The 13,922-nt window shown below is 36.2% G+C and overlaps 1 protein-coding gene across 1 annotated transcript; it reads left to right on the top strand.

Annotated features, from left to right (window-relative positions):
* The first annotated feature begins 5,222 nt into the window (after positions 1 to 5,222).
* Positions 5,223 to 12,786, top strand: gnaq (guanine nucleotide binding protein (G protein), q polypeptide). Its single transcript, XM_058777038.1, has 7 exons — positions 5,223 to 6,026; positions 7,351 to 7,535; positions 8,541 to 8,695; positions 10,189 to 10,317; positions 10,467 to 10,596; positions 10,983 to 11,136; positions 11,350 to 12,786. The coding sequence occupies exons 1-7, from the start codon at positions 5,891 to 5,893 to the stop codon at positions 11,538 to 11,540; spliced, it is 1,080 nt and encodes a 359-aa protein (XP_058633021.1). The 5' UTR covers positions 5,223 to 5,890; the 3' UTR covers positions 11,541 to 12,786.
* Positions 12,787 to 13,922: the final 1,136 nt, after the last annotated feature.

Below are 13,922 nucleotides of genomic sequence, written 5' to 3' on the forward strand. Positions count from 1 at the left end.
TGTGTGTGTATGTCTTTTTTTTTAATGTAATTTATTTTCAGTGATGCAGTGATGAAAAGAATTTTCATCAGCCTTTATGCCAGTCTTCAGTGTCACATAATCTTTCAGAAATCATTCCAATATGTTGATTTATTATCAATGCTGTTCTTTTGAGCTTTCTATTCATCAAATCATTCTGAACAAAATGTCACAGGTTCCAAAAAATATTAAGCTGCAAAACTGTTTCCAACTGGTAATAAATCAATATATTAGATGAAGGATCATATGACTCTGAAAACTGGAGTAACAGCTGATGAAAATTTTGATTTGCATCACTGAATTAAATTATATTTGAAAGTATATTAATTATGTATTGTATATATGTCCTATATATAACCACTGACACGGAGAAGAGTGAAAACTCCTCACATGATGACCGCTACCGAACATCTGAACTTATGCCATGGTCTGTCCGAATACTCGATTCTGATTGGCTGGCAGGTGTTGATTAAATTCGTAGTTTAATCAACAGGTAGTTCCAGGTCAGTTTAATCACGTTCTATATTAATGCGCTTCCTATAAACATTGGTAACCATAGTAACATACAGTTACAGTTGAATAGTAATACAGACGAAAATAACCGTCATTTTTATCGTTCCGGTCAAATATTGCAGCACAAATATTGTTAACATCTTTAATATGTGAATGCTGGGAAATGACCATGGCATAAACGGGATAATCAACGGCTAATTCGCGGAGGCAACCGGTTCTTCGCCTCCAAGTCGTGCATTCAAATCGTTTAATGCACAGCTAGCCGTTGATTATCCCTTACATATAGAAACAAATGCACATTGACGGATCTTCTTCCGTCTGTTTTGCAAAATGTAAACAAATGTATATTGTGAAAACAGGCATTCCTCCTGGAACAGGTCGCGTGCCGCTGCGCAGAGCTAGTTTGGCGGGTGTTCATTTCATACTCTGTGGCAGCTTATTTAATGTATAAGGTACATGTACAACAAACTGCTAATAGAGGTATCGTGTACTGTAATGTAGCCTATCTATACCTGTGGAACCGTAGACAGCACGCAGTGTTCATCTAATAACCCTTGTGCATTGTTCAAATTCACTACCCTTTCGTTATGTTCGGGATGAAAACATCCACTACATTAAACTGCTGTAAAACTGTATCATATATATTTAGATAGGCCTGTGCAAAAAAAAAAGCTTAGTTTCTGGCTTGTATATGGAGTTATATGGAGTATAACAGCATATTATAGTGTGTGTGTGACACACACACACACACACACACACTATAATATGCTGTTATACTCCATACACAAGCCAGAAACTAAGCTTTTTTTTTGCACAGGCCTATCTAAAGGGTTAATGGTGCTACCTGGTGATCAACAGTAAAAATGACAAATTTTACCTCTTCCCAACAGGGAAAACTACCAACAATCAAGAATGCATGATTATATGGTGTCATGGCTTTGCAATCAAATAATGTCGTTATAATGGAAGTCAATGGGGCAAAAACAGCCACGAACAGTAAATGAGGGAGAAAAAATTAAAATCTGATGCTGCACAAAAACTAACAATGCATGAAAGCCAATGTTGTTACTAATCTTTGACGTGCCCAAGACTGTGATAAAAGGTTAAAAAAAATCTGGTCCACAATCACTTTTTATATTGAAAATAAGTCATTTTGTGTGTTTTTTTCACCAAATCAGTGACATCATTTATGAACTTGGCAATTAAAGAGTAAAAATCCTGGATTTTTTAAAGACATTTAGTAGTTTTGATCAGGACTGAGGTTGATTAATAGATTTATGCAAAAAAAAAAAAGAATTTTTTTTTTTATCTGATACATTTTTACAGCAGTTTAATTTAGTGGATGTTTTCATCCCGAACATAACGAAAGGGTAGTGAATTTGCCCACAGTGTATGGTTAAGTTTTTGAACATTTTCAAAGCATTTTCCCAAAATGTGTGTAAAAATAAGATTTGTCACCAAAAATCATTCCATTTGCTGAAACACAGAGAAAGTTGTGGCCAAATTAAGACTCAACAGCACCCCATAGTGGACGAAAACGTCCCCAACAGCACATAAGGGTTAAATATCTTCATAGCTAACGTTAGCAAACAATAGCCTTTACAGATTTGCTTTCAATTGACTGTAGATCCAAAGCCACGTCTTCAATGCTCTTGATGTTACAACTCTGAGTGAGAGCCGCTTCAGACGACTCGGCGCGTGCGGCAGGGAACTGAACGAATCATTCAAACTGATTCTCGAACCGATTCACTGGTTTGCCAACTGGTTTGATCAAGCCTTCGAACAGAATTGACTCAAAAGAATGAATCATTCACGAATGGGCATCGCTCATTGCCCAGAAAAAAGTAAACGGCGCGTTTGGAATAAATTGAAGCATTTTTAACTTGTATTGCATTAAGATAAAGTAAGGAGAGGAGCGTCGCCCACAGTAACGAAGTAAAAGTACCGTTTTTTTCACTAAAAATGTAGGCCTACTTGAGTAAGAGTAAAAGTACCCATCTTTAAATATACTCTAAAAGTATTAGTTACCCAAAAAAATTACTCAATTAAATGTAACGAAGTAAATGTAACTCGTTACTACCCACCTCTGCTTTTTATCCCTGTGTTGAGTGTTTTCTGCTAAAAAGCTCATTTTTTAGTTTCATCTGACCTAGAAGCCAGTCCCATTTGAAGTTCCAGTTGTGTCTGATACCTGAATATGCTGGAGTTTGTTTTTGGATGAGCTAGGAGAATTTTTTTTAAAGGTTTTCTGACCCCTTAACTATTTTCTGCAATTCTCCAGCTGTGGTCCTTGGAGAGTCTTTAGCCACTCAAACTCTTCTTCTCACCGTGCATTAGGACGATACAGACACACGTCCTCTTCCAGGCAGTTTCGTAACATGTTGATTGGAAATTCTTAATTATTGTCCTGATGGTGGGAATGGGAATTTTCACTGGACTGTTGCTCAATGGTCCAAAGTCCTCTTTTCAGATGAAAGTAAATTTTGCATTTAATTTAGAAATCAAGGTCCCAGAGTCTGGAGGAAGACTGGAGAGGCACAGAATCCATGTTGCTTGAAGTCCAGTGTGAAGTTTCCACAGTCAGTGATGATTTGGGCTGCCATGTCATCTGCTGGTGTTGGTCCACTGTGTTTTCTGAAGTCCACAGCCAACGCAGCCATCTACCAGGAAATTTCAAGCACTTCATGCTTCCTTCTGCTGACAAGCTTTATGAAGATGCTGATTTCATTTTCCAGCAGGACTTGGCACCTGCCCACACTGCCAAAGGTACCAAAAGCTGGTTCAATGACCATGGTGTTGGTGTGCTTGACTGGCCAGCAAACTCCCCAGACCCGAACCCCTAGAATCTATGGGGTATTGTCAAGAGGAAGATGAGAGACACCAGACCCAACAATGCAGATGAGCTGAAGGCCACTGTCAAAGAAACCTGGGCTTCCATACCACCTCAGCAGTGCCTGATCACCTCCATGCCACGCCGAACTGAGGCAGTAATTAAAGCAAAAGGAGCCCCTACCAAGTATTGAGTACATATACAGTAAATGAACATACTTTCCAGAAGGCCAACAATTCACTACAAATGTTTTTTTTATTGGTCTTATGAAGTATTCTAATTTGTTGAGAATTGGTGGGTTTTTGTTAAATGTGAGCCTAAATCATCACAATTAAAAGAACCAAAGACTTAAACTACTTCAGTCTGTGTGCACTGAATTTATTTAATACACGAGTTTCACAGTTTGAGTTGAATTACTGAAATAAATTAACTTTTCCACGACATTCTAATTTATTGAGATGCACCTGTATATATGTAAACAAAAACTTTTGGTTATACTTTATATTAGGTGGCCTTAACTACTATGTACTTACATCAAAAAATAAGTACAATGTACTTATTGTGTTCATACTGTATTGCAAAACACATTTGCTGCTATTGAGGTGGGATACGGTTAAGGTTAGGGACAGGTTTGGTGGTATGGGTGGGTTTAAGGGTGGGTTAAGGTGTAAGGGATGGGTCAACAGTGTAATTATAAATGTAATTACAGAAATTAATTACAGATGTAACTACATATAGGTATTTTTAAAAATATAAGTACAATGTAAAAACATGTATGTACACAATAAGTGCATTGTACCAAATGATTAATTTAAATGTAAGTACATAGTAGTTAAGGCCACCTAATATAAAGTGGGACCAAACTTTTATTTTGGATGAGATTAATCGTTTCACAGCACTACTTGAAATAAATATTAGCTGACATAAAATATAAAAAAGTAAACTACTTTTATTTCAGCTATGTTGCCATTAAAATAATCAATGATAATTAAAAACACTGAAACTTGCTAAAACATAAATCTGATTATTTGATTAGAGCAGGGTTTTTTTTCTCCATTAAGAGGTTTAAATCATTTCTTATAAGTTTATTTTATAGAACTGACATATGAAATAACTAAAAACAAGAAATATTTAAATAAGTGAAAGAAAACTATTTCATGTTCATATTTAATTAAGGTCATGAAAAAGCACTTAAATGTTCTGTGTAATTTTCCAACACTGAAATGGGTGCCACATCCTACCTTCCTGTAAAGTTCAGCTCCAGCCATGTACTTAAAGGTTTTTTTTTTCTTATCTTTTTTCCCCCCCTACAGATTATGTTTAGCAGCTCCATGGACTATTGTCTCCTGAAAGAAAAAAAGAAAAAAAACTATTTCTTTTGTTATGTTGGAATCCTGTTTTAACCTGTTTTGACATCAAGACTGGTCCAATGTGTTAAGTCTGAACTATTTTATTCTTTTTGACCAGCTGCTCCTCCTCAATTCTGCGCGTCACACAACAGGGAGTGGTGGATGCTGTTGCCTTTAATGAACATCACATATTAGTAGACAGGTCCGAATCATTTTAGCGAGTCGGTTGGTTCGGACGTTTACTTTGAGTCGATTTCAAACACCGATTCATTTGAATCACACAGTATAATTCCTCTGCACATTTTACTCATTACTTCTGTAGCAAAATAATATCAAGGTAACTTACATATAATTACATACAAAATGTACATATTTTGAAAGCACAAACTGTCCCCGTCCTACAGTTTACTAACAAAAGTTCTAGCATACTGATTCACAAACGCGTGCTAATCGGTTCGTCCGAATCGTTAAAAGAGCCTGTTCAAAAGAACGATTCGTTAGTGAATCGGACATCCCTATTGCATATGTAAGAACCGAGAGTCCAAATCGAGCCTATTCAAACTGGGATTTAAATCAACAGGAGTGAAGACCTCAATGGATTGACTTATAAAATCTCGTCAGACGCATGGACTCCTGACTGTGCTGTAGCGTTCACTTACGTTGGGAAACGGTTTTCCAGGGAATTGTCGGCCATATGCAGTGATACCACGCCCGGAGCGGAGACTTTAACACGGGGGCGACACCATTCATGCAAATACTCCCAACCACAAGTTCATGGACAGGAGACTTTAGTACGGTCTAAAGAGGAACTACTGTGTTGTATTGACTTTCAATATTGAACGCCAAACAGGCTATAAAAACAGTCTGCAATGGAGTTATTAAATCCAAAGGATCTGTTGCTTTTCTGAGTGATTTAAAACACAGATAAACCGCATCAGGATTTCAGCCACTGTTACATTTTGAATACGGTTTGCTGTAGCATTTGACTGCCGTTTTCCATCCGCTGCACAAATATTAGGGGTATAATTGACTATTTATGGTTTGGATTCTCTCCTCAGCGCGCGGTAGGGAAACTCTTTCTCTGGCTTCATCTAAACGATTGCATTAGAATCGGGACTGGTGTTCTTCCGATGGAATTGCTGAAAAGCTTTTGTAATTTTGTAAAATTGTAAATTGAATCATGACACTGGACACCATCATGGCGTGCTGCCTCAGCGAGGAGGCGAAAGAAGCGCGACGGATCAACGACGAGATCGAGCGGCAGCTCCGCCGCGACAAGAAAGACGCTCGGCGCGAGCTCAAGCTGCTTCTGCTGGGTACGAGGTGCTTTCGTGTCACTCCACCAAACTTTCGTGCAAGGTGTAAAAATGCGAATAGTTTTAGTTTTACACATGTGGCATCTGAAAATAAAAATCATTCATTCATATCATTCATTAAAATACATCGCGTACGTAGGTAACTGATTCTCTCACCTTTGCACGTTTGTTTTTCTGCAAAGAAAAAAATCAGCCCTCTTTATTTAGATTCATATAAGCTCGAGAGGTGGGACAACTGTTGCATCTGCGATGGGATGTGATTGACTCCTAACATACGTATGCTTATGTACAACATGTGATGTCTTTATTATATGTGACCCTGGACCACAAAACCATTCATAAGGGTCTTTTTTTTTCTTTTTCTTTTTTTTTTCTTTTTTTAAATTGAGATTTATACGTCACCACAGACTGAAAGTTGAATAAATAAGCTTTCCGTTGATGTATGGTTTGTTAGGTTAGGACAATATCTGGCTGAGTTACAACTGTTTGAAAATCTGGAATCTGATGGAGCAAAAAAATCTGAATATTGAGAAAACTGCCTTTAAAGTTGTCCAAATGAAGTTCTTAGCAATGCATATTACTAATAAAAAAATAAGTTTTGATATATTTACAGTAGGAAATTTACTAAATGTCTTCATGGAACATGATCTTTACTTAATATCCTAATGATTTTTGGCATAAAAGTAAAATTTATCATTTTGACCCATACAATGTATTGTTGGCTATTGCTACAAATATATTATGGTATATTATACTATGGTGTTTTGTTTTGTGGTCCAGGGTCACATATGTGATTCACCAACAAATTGTTCTTTTAATTCTGTTGTGTTTATTTGGTCGAGTCCATTTGCAAAAAAAATTATGATTCACTCTTTTGTAAAGAAGAAATTCGTTTAGTATTAGAAATATAGCCTAATATTATTGTAATATAAAAGAAAATTATCTTAAGGATTCTTTAAGATTGATTTATTAGGAATCCATAAGATTTGTTGATGCATTCATTTATACAATGTTTTAAGATTCGATAGAGACATCTCTGTTGGAAAATTCAGTTCAACTCTAACCATTGAAACTTTTTTTTATTTTTTAACTAGTCTAAACTCATCATTACCTGGTCGAAGCTGGGGCCAGTAGCATAAACATAGCCACTATGTTAAGACTGTGTCTAAAAACTAGGGGTAATCAGCCTCACTTTCTGGACTCAAATTAGACTCGATGAACACAAAATGCTGCCATTCAAGAACCTTCCAAACAAACCATTTAGTTCAACTGAATCAGATTTTCCACAGCTAACCCTTCAATATTCACATGCTTCCGCTTTCAGGAACTGGAGAGAGTGGGAAAAGCACCTTTATTAAACAGATGAGAATCATTCATGGCTCAGGCTATTCAGAAGAGGACAGAAGATGCTTTACCAAGCTGGTTTACCAAAACATCTTTACATCGTTGCAGGCCATGATACGGGCAATGGATGCTCTCCAGATCCACTACAAATATGAACATAATAAGGTGCAGTAATTTGTCTTACCCAATCACTCTTATTAAACTGATGTTTCTATGGATTTGTTATGCATTCTTTATCTTGGTCACAGGTCTTCTCTGAACTTTTAAAGCGCAAGCTAAACCTTTAGTAGTAAGGAAATAGATGCTATTGAATGTTGTTGGTGCTATGAATATTAGAGTGTGGCATCTTTTTGCATCTTCTGTAGTTTGGAGAATCAGGGGAATGTTGCAAGTTGGACTCAACTTGCATTGTCTGCATGAGAGTCATGGCAATGTGTCAGAGCAATTGTCACTCAGATAACTTTGCCATGAAGTAGGTCAAACATCGAGTCAAATACCCCGAGAGAGATGCAATCACTTTGGCTAATCATGTTTCCTCGGCTTAAACACAATTACCCCTCCAAGCTATGAAATTAATTATACTATTTTACTGCCTTGCAGAAATGTGCCATCTAGTTTTTTTTTTCCATTTGTAGATGCCCCCAAAGACAAACCTATTTTCCATTGTGCGTAGTTGAAATATTTTGGAACACAGCCTCAATCAAGTTCTGTCTTATTGGGTCAGGTGTATTGAGATGGAGAACTTCAACAAATTTGAGTTTTAAGTAAAATGGGTCAATAAAGTTGTAACCAGGTTATGTATAAATGGGCTAGGATGTGACTCAAGGTTTACTGTTAATTGTGTCCCATTGGCTTAGGGTTGCCCGTTCTGCGTAACAAAACCCACCCAATTGAAACTTAAAACTAGCCCAATCGTGTTCTAGGGAAAATGTGACTAAATCAAAATTGCTCTAAATTTGCATTCCTGGCAGTCAAGATCTCCTTCCAGGGTGTTCCACTGGGTCAGAAATGCTTTACCGGGGACAGGGGTCTCGCTTCAACCTGCAGACAAAAAAAAACAACCTGCAACAGCTTTATAAAAGTAGCCCAATTCCATTGGAAAACCACGGACTTGGCAACACTGCATTGGCTGAAGCATCAGCTTTTAACACTGTTTTTTTCTCCTCACAGGCCAATGCAAACATTGTCAGAGAAGTAGATGTAGAGAACGTCTTCTTGTTCGTCAACCCCTATGTAGATGCCATCAGGAGTTTATGGAATGACCCAGGAATTCAGGAGTGTTATGACCGGAGGAGAGAATACCAGCTCTCAGATTCCACAAAATAGTGAGTGCATCTTAAACCTGTCACTTTCCATAAGAAAGAAGAAACACAATAAGATCGCTCCAATACGGCTTCTGCTATACAGCAATGAGATTAAATGCAGAACAAATGTGGCTTTTACTGAAGACTTCTGCTTCTCTGATTTTTCTCATTTGAAAAAGTCAAATAATCTAACATGTGTCTTCTAGAGTTTTAGAAAATATCTCAACAATGTCTCACACTGCGGTCAGATTTGCCAAGACACCAAAGTCTGCACTCTCAAGTTCTCATCAAAACATTTTTCATCAAATTCACCCAAGATCGAATGATCTGAGCCGTAATATTCAAATTAATATTAGTAGCTCTATACTACTGCTGTCAATATTTGTTACAAAGTTAATATTTTCTCTCTGAGCAATATATTTCCTCTTAATTTTAGTCTGACAAACAGTGAGTAAAGTGAGTTTTTGTGGATGTAACTAAATGCTAAAGCACCATGTCAAAATACAGAGTAACTATGAGCTTCCATATGAAATGTTTAGCATATTATATACACATAGTCTACATAATCAGTTGCCTTAGGATTTATATTTGTTGTCATTAATAAATCAGTAAGCTGAACCAATATGACTGTCATACCTTCCAATAGTAGTTTGGGAATCTGCATAAATTAGTAAGTATTAATACCAGGTTATATTTTCCATGAAGAAAATGAAGCTCATTGCAGGATCATTAAGATCAATCAAGCACATGCCCCAGTTCCAAAAATATCAGTTTCATTACTGTAGTGAAAAAAAAAAAAAAAATCTGCATGATTTAAACAATTTCAATTAAATGTTATACTGCTATACAGTGCTTAACAAACTTATAATAATAAAGAGTGAAAACCAATATTTTAGTAATCTGTCAAAACCTTGAAAATTGTTTAAACTAAAAATTGTATTGTCATTTATTAGGCAAATAACAAACTGAAACAACAGAATAGTCTTTATTCATATATAATAACCAAAATAAACTTTGTATTTATGTATTTGTATTTTGTATGGCCTCCTTTGGCCTTGATAACATCTTGCATTCTTGCTGGCATTGGTTTTATGGGGGTTTTTTGCCCACAGTCTCTGTTGTTATTGCCTTCCAAATAGTTTCTAGTTGTTCCGAAAGACTTGTTTTTAAAACGTTTGTATGATCTATCTTTGAATACATTAAATCCAAACAATAATTATATTTTAGCATTAGAAACACTACTGTGACTAAAGAGCTTACAAATACTGGTGTGGATTAACTGATTACAGAAACGTAAAAAATTTTGGCAATCACCAATACTATTACATTAGGACAGCTGTGGCACAAACCTTATAGCTATATAGCTTGAAAATATTTGTTATAAAAATATGCTTCCTGTATCCAGAAGTACATTTGTTAATTCTTATTTTGAGGTAAAATGCAACTCGGGTTTCACCCAACAACGAATCATAGAGATGCTTCAGAACTGTGAAATGTTCACTGTTTGTCCACAGTTATCTAAATTCTCTGGATCGCATTGCCGCCCCTTCCTATGTTCCCACCCAGCAAGATGTGCTCAGGGTCAGAGTGCCCACAACAGGGATCATTGAATACCCCTTTGACCTACATAGTGTCATATTCAGGTAAATCTTCTCTTTATAATTACTGTTCTAGTTCATCTAGTACTGCATTGATGCTCAAAATGCTCAGTTCGTACAATTCAACCCAGTGCTCAGATGCCAGATTGTAAGTGTATGAACTTTCAATCTGATGACTTGTCCTCCTCCATCAGGATGGTAGATGTAGGGGGGCAGCGGTCAGAAAGGCGGAAGTGGATCCACTGCTTTGAAAACGTCACCTCCATCATGTTCCTGGTAGCACTCAGTGAATATGACCAAGTTCTGGTTGAATCTGACAATGAGGTAAATGAGCTACCAGCAGAGGGAGCCAAAGTTGTTACTAACCACGTTAAATGTTTGCAGAATTCTATTTTGCGTGATGGCTTGATGCATATGCCTTTCAGCACAGACAAATTAATTTTTACTAAGTAACATTCTATTTATTTTATTTATGTATTTATTTTGGGGGGTATACAATTCTACTATCAAGATTTGTTGAAAGTGTACATTTCTTGGTCAAAAAACTTTTAACTTTTTAACTCACTTTAGTAGTGTTTGAATGAAATGACTATTTATTTTATTTCTGAAATGGCCAGAAGCAGTGAATTGAATGTTAGTGTGCATTGCTGTAGTAAAGCCGGACTAAAATAACCACTGAAATGGCCCTGTTGTGTTATTTTCTCCCACAGAATCGAATGGAGGAAAGCAAAGCATTGTTTAGGACGATAATAACGTACCCCTGGTTCCAGAATTCATCAGTTATTCTTTTTCTGAACAAGAAAGACCTTTTGGAAGAGAAAATATTGTTTTCACACCTTGTAGATTACTTTCCTGAATATGATGGTAAGTTTATAAATATTGTGATGTGTTGTTTTTCCAGATTATTCTGTGAGATTTGAAAAAGATGATCAGTCATGATACGTTTATTGGACTGATGGTCTTTCCATGGTGCTGTATTATTGCTCATACTTCAGGTTCTAAGTTATTTTAAGTAAAAGCTCTGATTAGTTTCAGGACGACCAAGCTAACCAAAATCGATCTATTTTTCTCTCTTAGGACCCCAGAGAGATGCTCAAGCCGCACGGGAATTCATCCTGAAGATGTTTGTCGACCTGAATCCAGACTCCGAAAAAATCATTTACTCTCATTTCACCTGCGCCACTGACACAGAAAACATCCGATTCGTGTTCGCTGCTGTCAAGGACACCATCTTGCAGCTCACACTGAAGGAATACAATCTAGTCTAAACAACGGCCGGTTATGGTTTTGTCATTGTCTTGCCCAGTTAAAAGACTCGTCAGTTTGCAGCTAAAGTCTGCCGTAATGCTGTGATCCACTAAAGTCTGCTTTAACTGTTCGAGCAGTCCGCTGATTCTGCTCGGACACACAAGCTGCTCACTGCTTCGTCATTATTTATTTGCACCTCGGATCTACTTCGCAGGGTTCAACTTGAATGTTATTATTCCATTTTAATGAAATACGTTATGTTATTGAACTTTTTATTAAGGTTTATTTTGTAGCAGGTTCTTAAAGTTGTATTCATTGAACTGTTTGCTATAAATGTTATGTAGATTTCTCCAACTTGGACATATTAATTATTCTGTGTGGTGAGGTCTTTAGAAAGCAATGAAAGTACTTATATGGTATTGTAACATGCTATTTTTTTAAGAGTCAGAGCAAGCTTAGTAGATAAGGGTCTTTTCTCATTTCCAAGGCACACGTATTGATGAAGAATAGATAACCGCTAGTTTACATTAGCATTTACATTAAAAGTGCCAAAGTTCTTCAAATGTGATTGTTTTATGTATTGCCAAACTAACAATCATACCACAGGCAATAAGTGTCCCTTGCCAGTATCATTTGTCTCTCTTTGTATTTTTAATTTTTTTTCTTGTCATTGTGTTCTTGAAACAGATTATTGTACATCTGCTGTTCATGACCTGATCCATTAAGACCACCTGTGTTCTGTTACATCAAGCCTGAATGCACATGATCCCTGTGCATCCTTATCTTAAACTACAAATGTGCCATTCAGAGATTTTCTGTAACACTTGCATACTTTTAGAGTTGTTTTCGTAATAAATTACCCAACAGATGTTCTCATTGAGGCAATGATGCTCTAACTGGTGTTGTACTGAATTGACAGTGTGGTTAGTGTGGTGTAATAAAGCTTTGGTCAACATTTGCAGTTGTTTTTAAAGATTTGTAAAGAGTTTCATGTGATTAGATGTGTGTCAAACAAATTAATGTTTTGTGTTGAGCGAAGATTAAAGGACCAAATTTCTGTTGTGATCCTCAGAAACGTTTTTGGGGGGTGAACAGTGCTGAATTCAGGGTTAACACTGGAAATGTGTGGGGGTTTTCTGCTATTTTAGAGAGCAGTATATAATATTTGCTGCTTTTTTAGAGAGAAGTGTATAATATGTTATCCTGGACCACAAAACCATTCATAAGTAGCAATAGCCAACAATACATTGTATGGGTCAAAATGATCGATTTTTCTTTTATGTCAAAAATCATTAGGATATTAAGTAAAGATCATGTTCCATGAAGATATTTTGTAAATTTCCTACCTAAAATATATCAAAACTTAATTTTTGATTAGTAATATGCATCGTTAAGAACTTCATTTGGACAACTATTGATTTTCTCATTATTTAGATTTTTTTTTGCACCCTCATATTCTAGATTTTCAAATAGTTTTATCTCAGGCAAATATTGTCCTATTCTAACAAACCATACATCAATGGAAAATAATTTATTCAGCTTTCAGATGATGTATAAATCTCAATTTCAAAAAATGGACCCTTATGACTGGTTTTGTGGTCCGGGGTCACATATTTTCTGTCCAAATGTAAAAATCATGAAACTCGTACAGTGGGCCAAAAAAGTATTTGGACACTTATGCGACTTAAAATTGCATAAATGTCACTGCAATAAACAAAATATCAAACCAAGTGGCAATTGTTTTTAAGAAAGATTTTAAGCAAAACATTTTACAAAAGGAAAATAAAATGGTAGATTGTATTGTTGAAAACTTTTAAAAACATTACATTTAAATGTAAGTAAACAAGTAAACCCTGAAATATGAAATATCTGAGTCTGAAAGTTAAAAAAGTCAAACTATTTAACTTTATTGCATGTACCTGATCTGTGTGTCGGTTCAGCTAATAAATGTGCCTAATGATTTAGTTGTTCGGTGTTTAGAACAGGTTACAGAACAGGTTTGCTAGACATGGCTTACATTCTTACTGGAATGACATAATGCTTGGAACCTTTATACATGGCCTTGGGCCTTCACACATGACAAGATACACAGGTGCATCTCAGTAAATTAGAATGTCGTGGAAAATGTCAACTCAAATTGTGAATAAATTCAATGCACACAGACTGAAGTAGTTTAAGTCTTTGGTTCTTTTAATTGTGATGATTTTGGCTCACATTTAACAAAAACCCACCAATTCACTATCTCAACAAATTAGAATATGTTGACATGCCAATCAGCTAATCAACTCAAAACACCTGCAAAGGTTTCCTGAGCCTTCAAAATGGTCTCTCAGTTTGGTTCACTAGGCTACACAATCATGGGGAAGACTGCTGATCTGACAGTTGTCCAGAAGACAATCATT

The sequence above is a fragment of the Onychostoma macrolepis genome, chromosome 05, assembly GCF_012432095.1.
Source record: "Onychostoma macrolepis isolate SWU-2019 chromosome 05, ASM1243209v1, whole genome shotgun sequence".
In the NCBI taxonomy this organism is placed as follows: domain Eukaryota; kingdom Metazoa; phylum Chordata; class Actinopteri; order Cypriniformes; family Cyprinidae; genus Onychostoma; species Onychostoma macrolepis.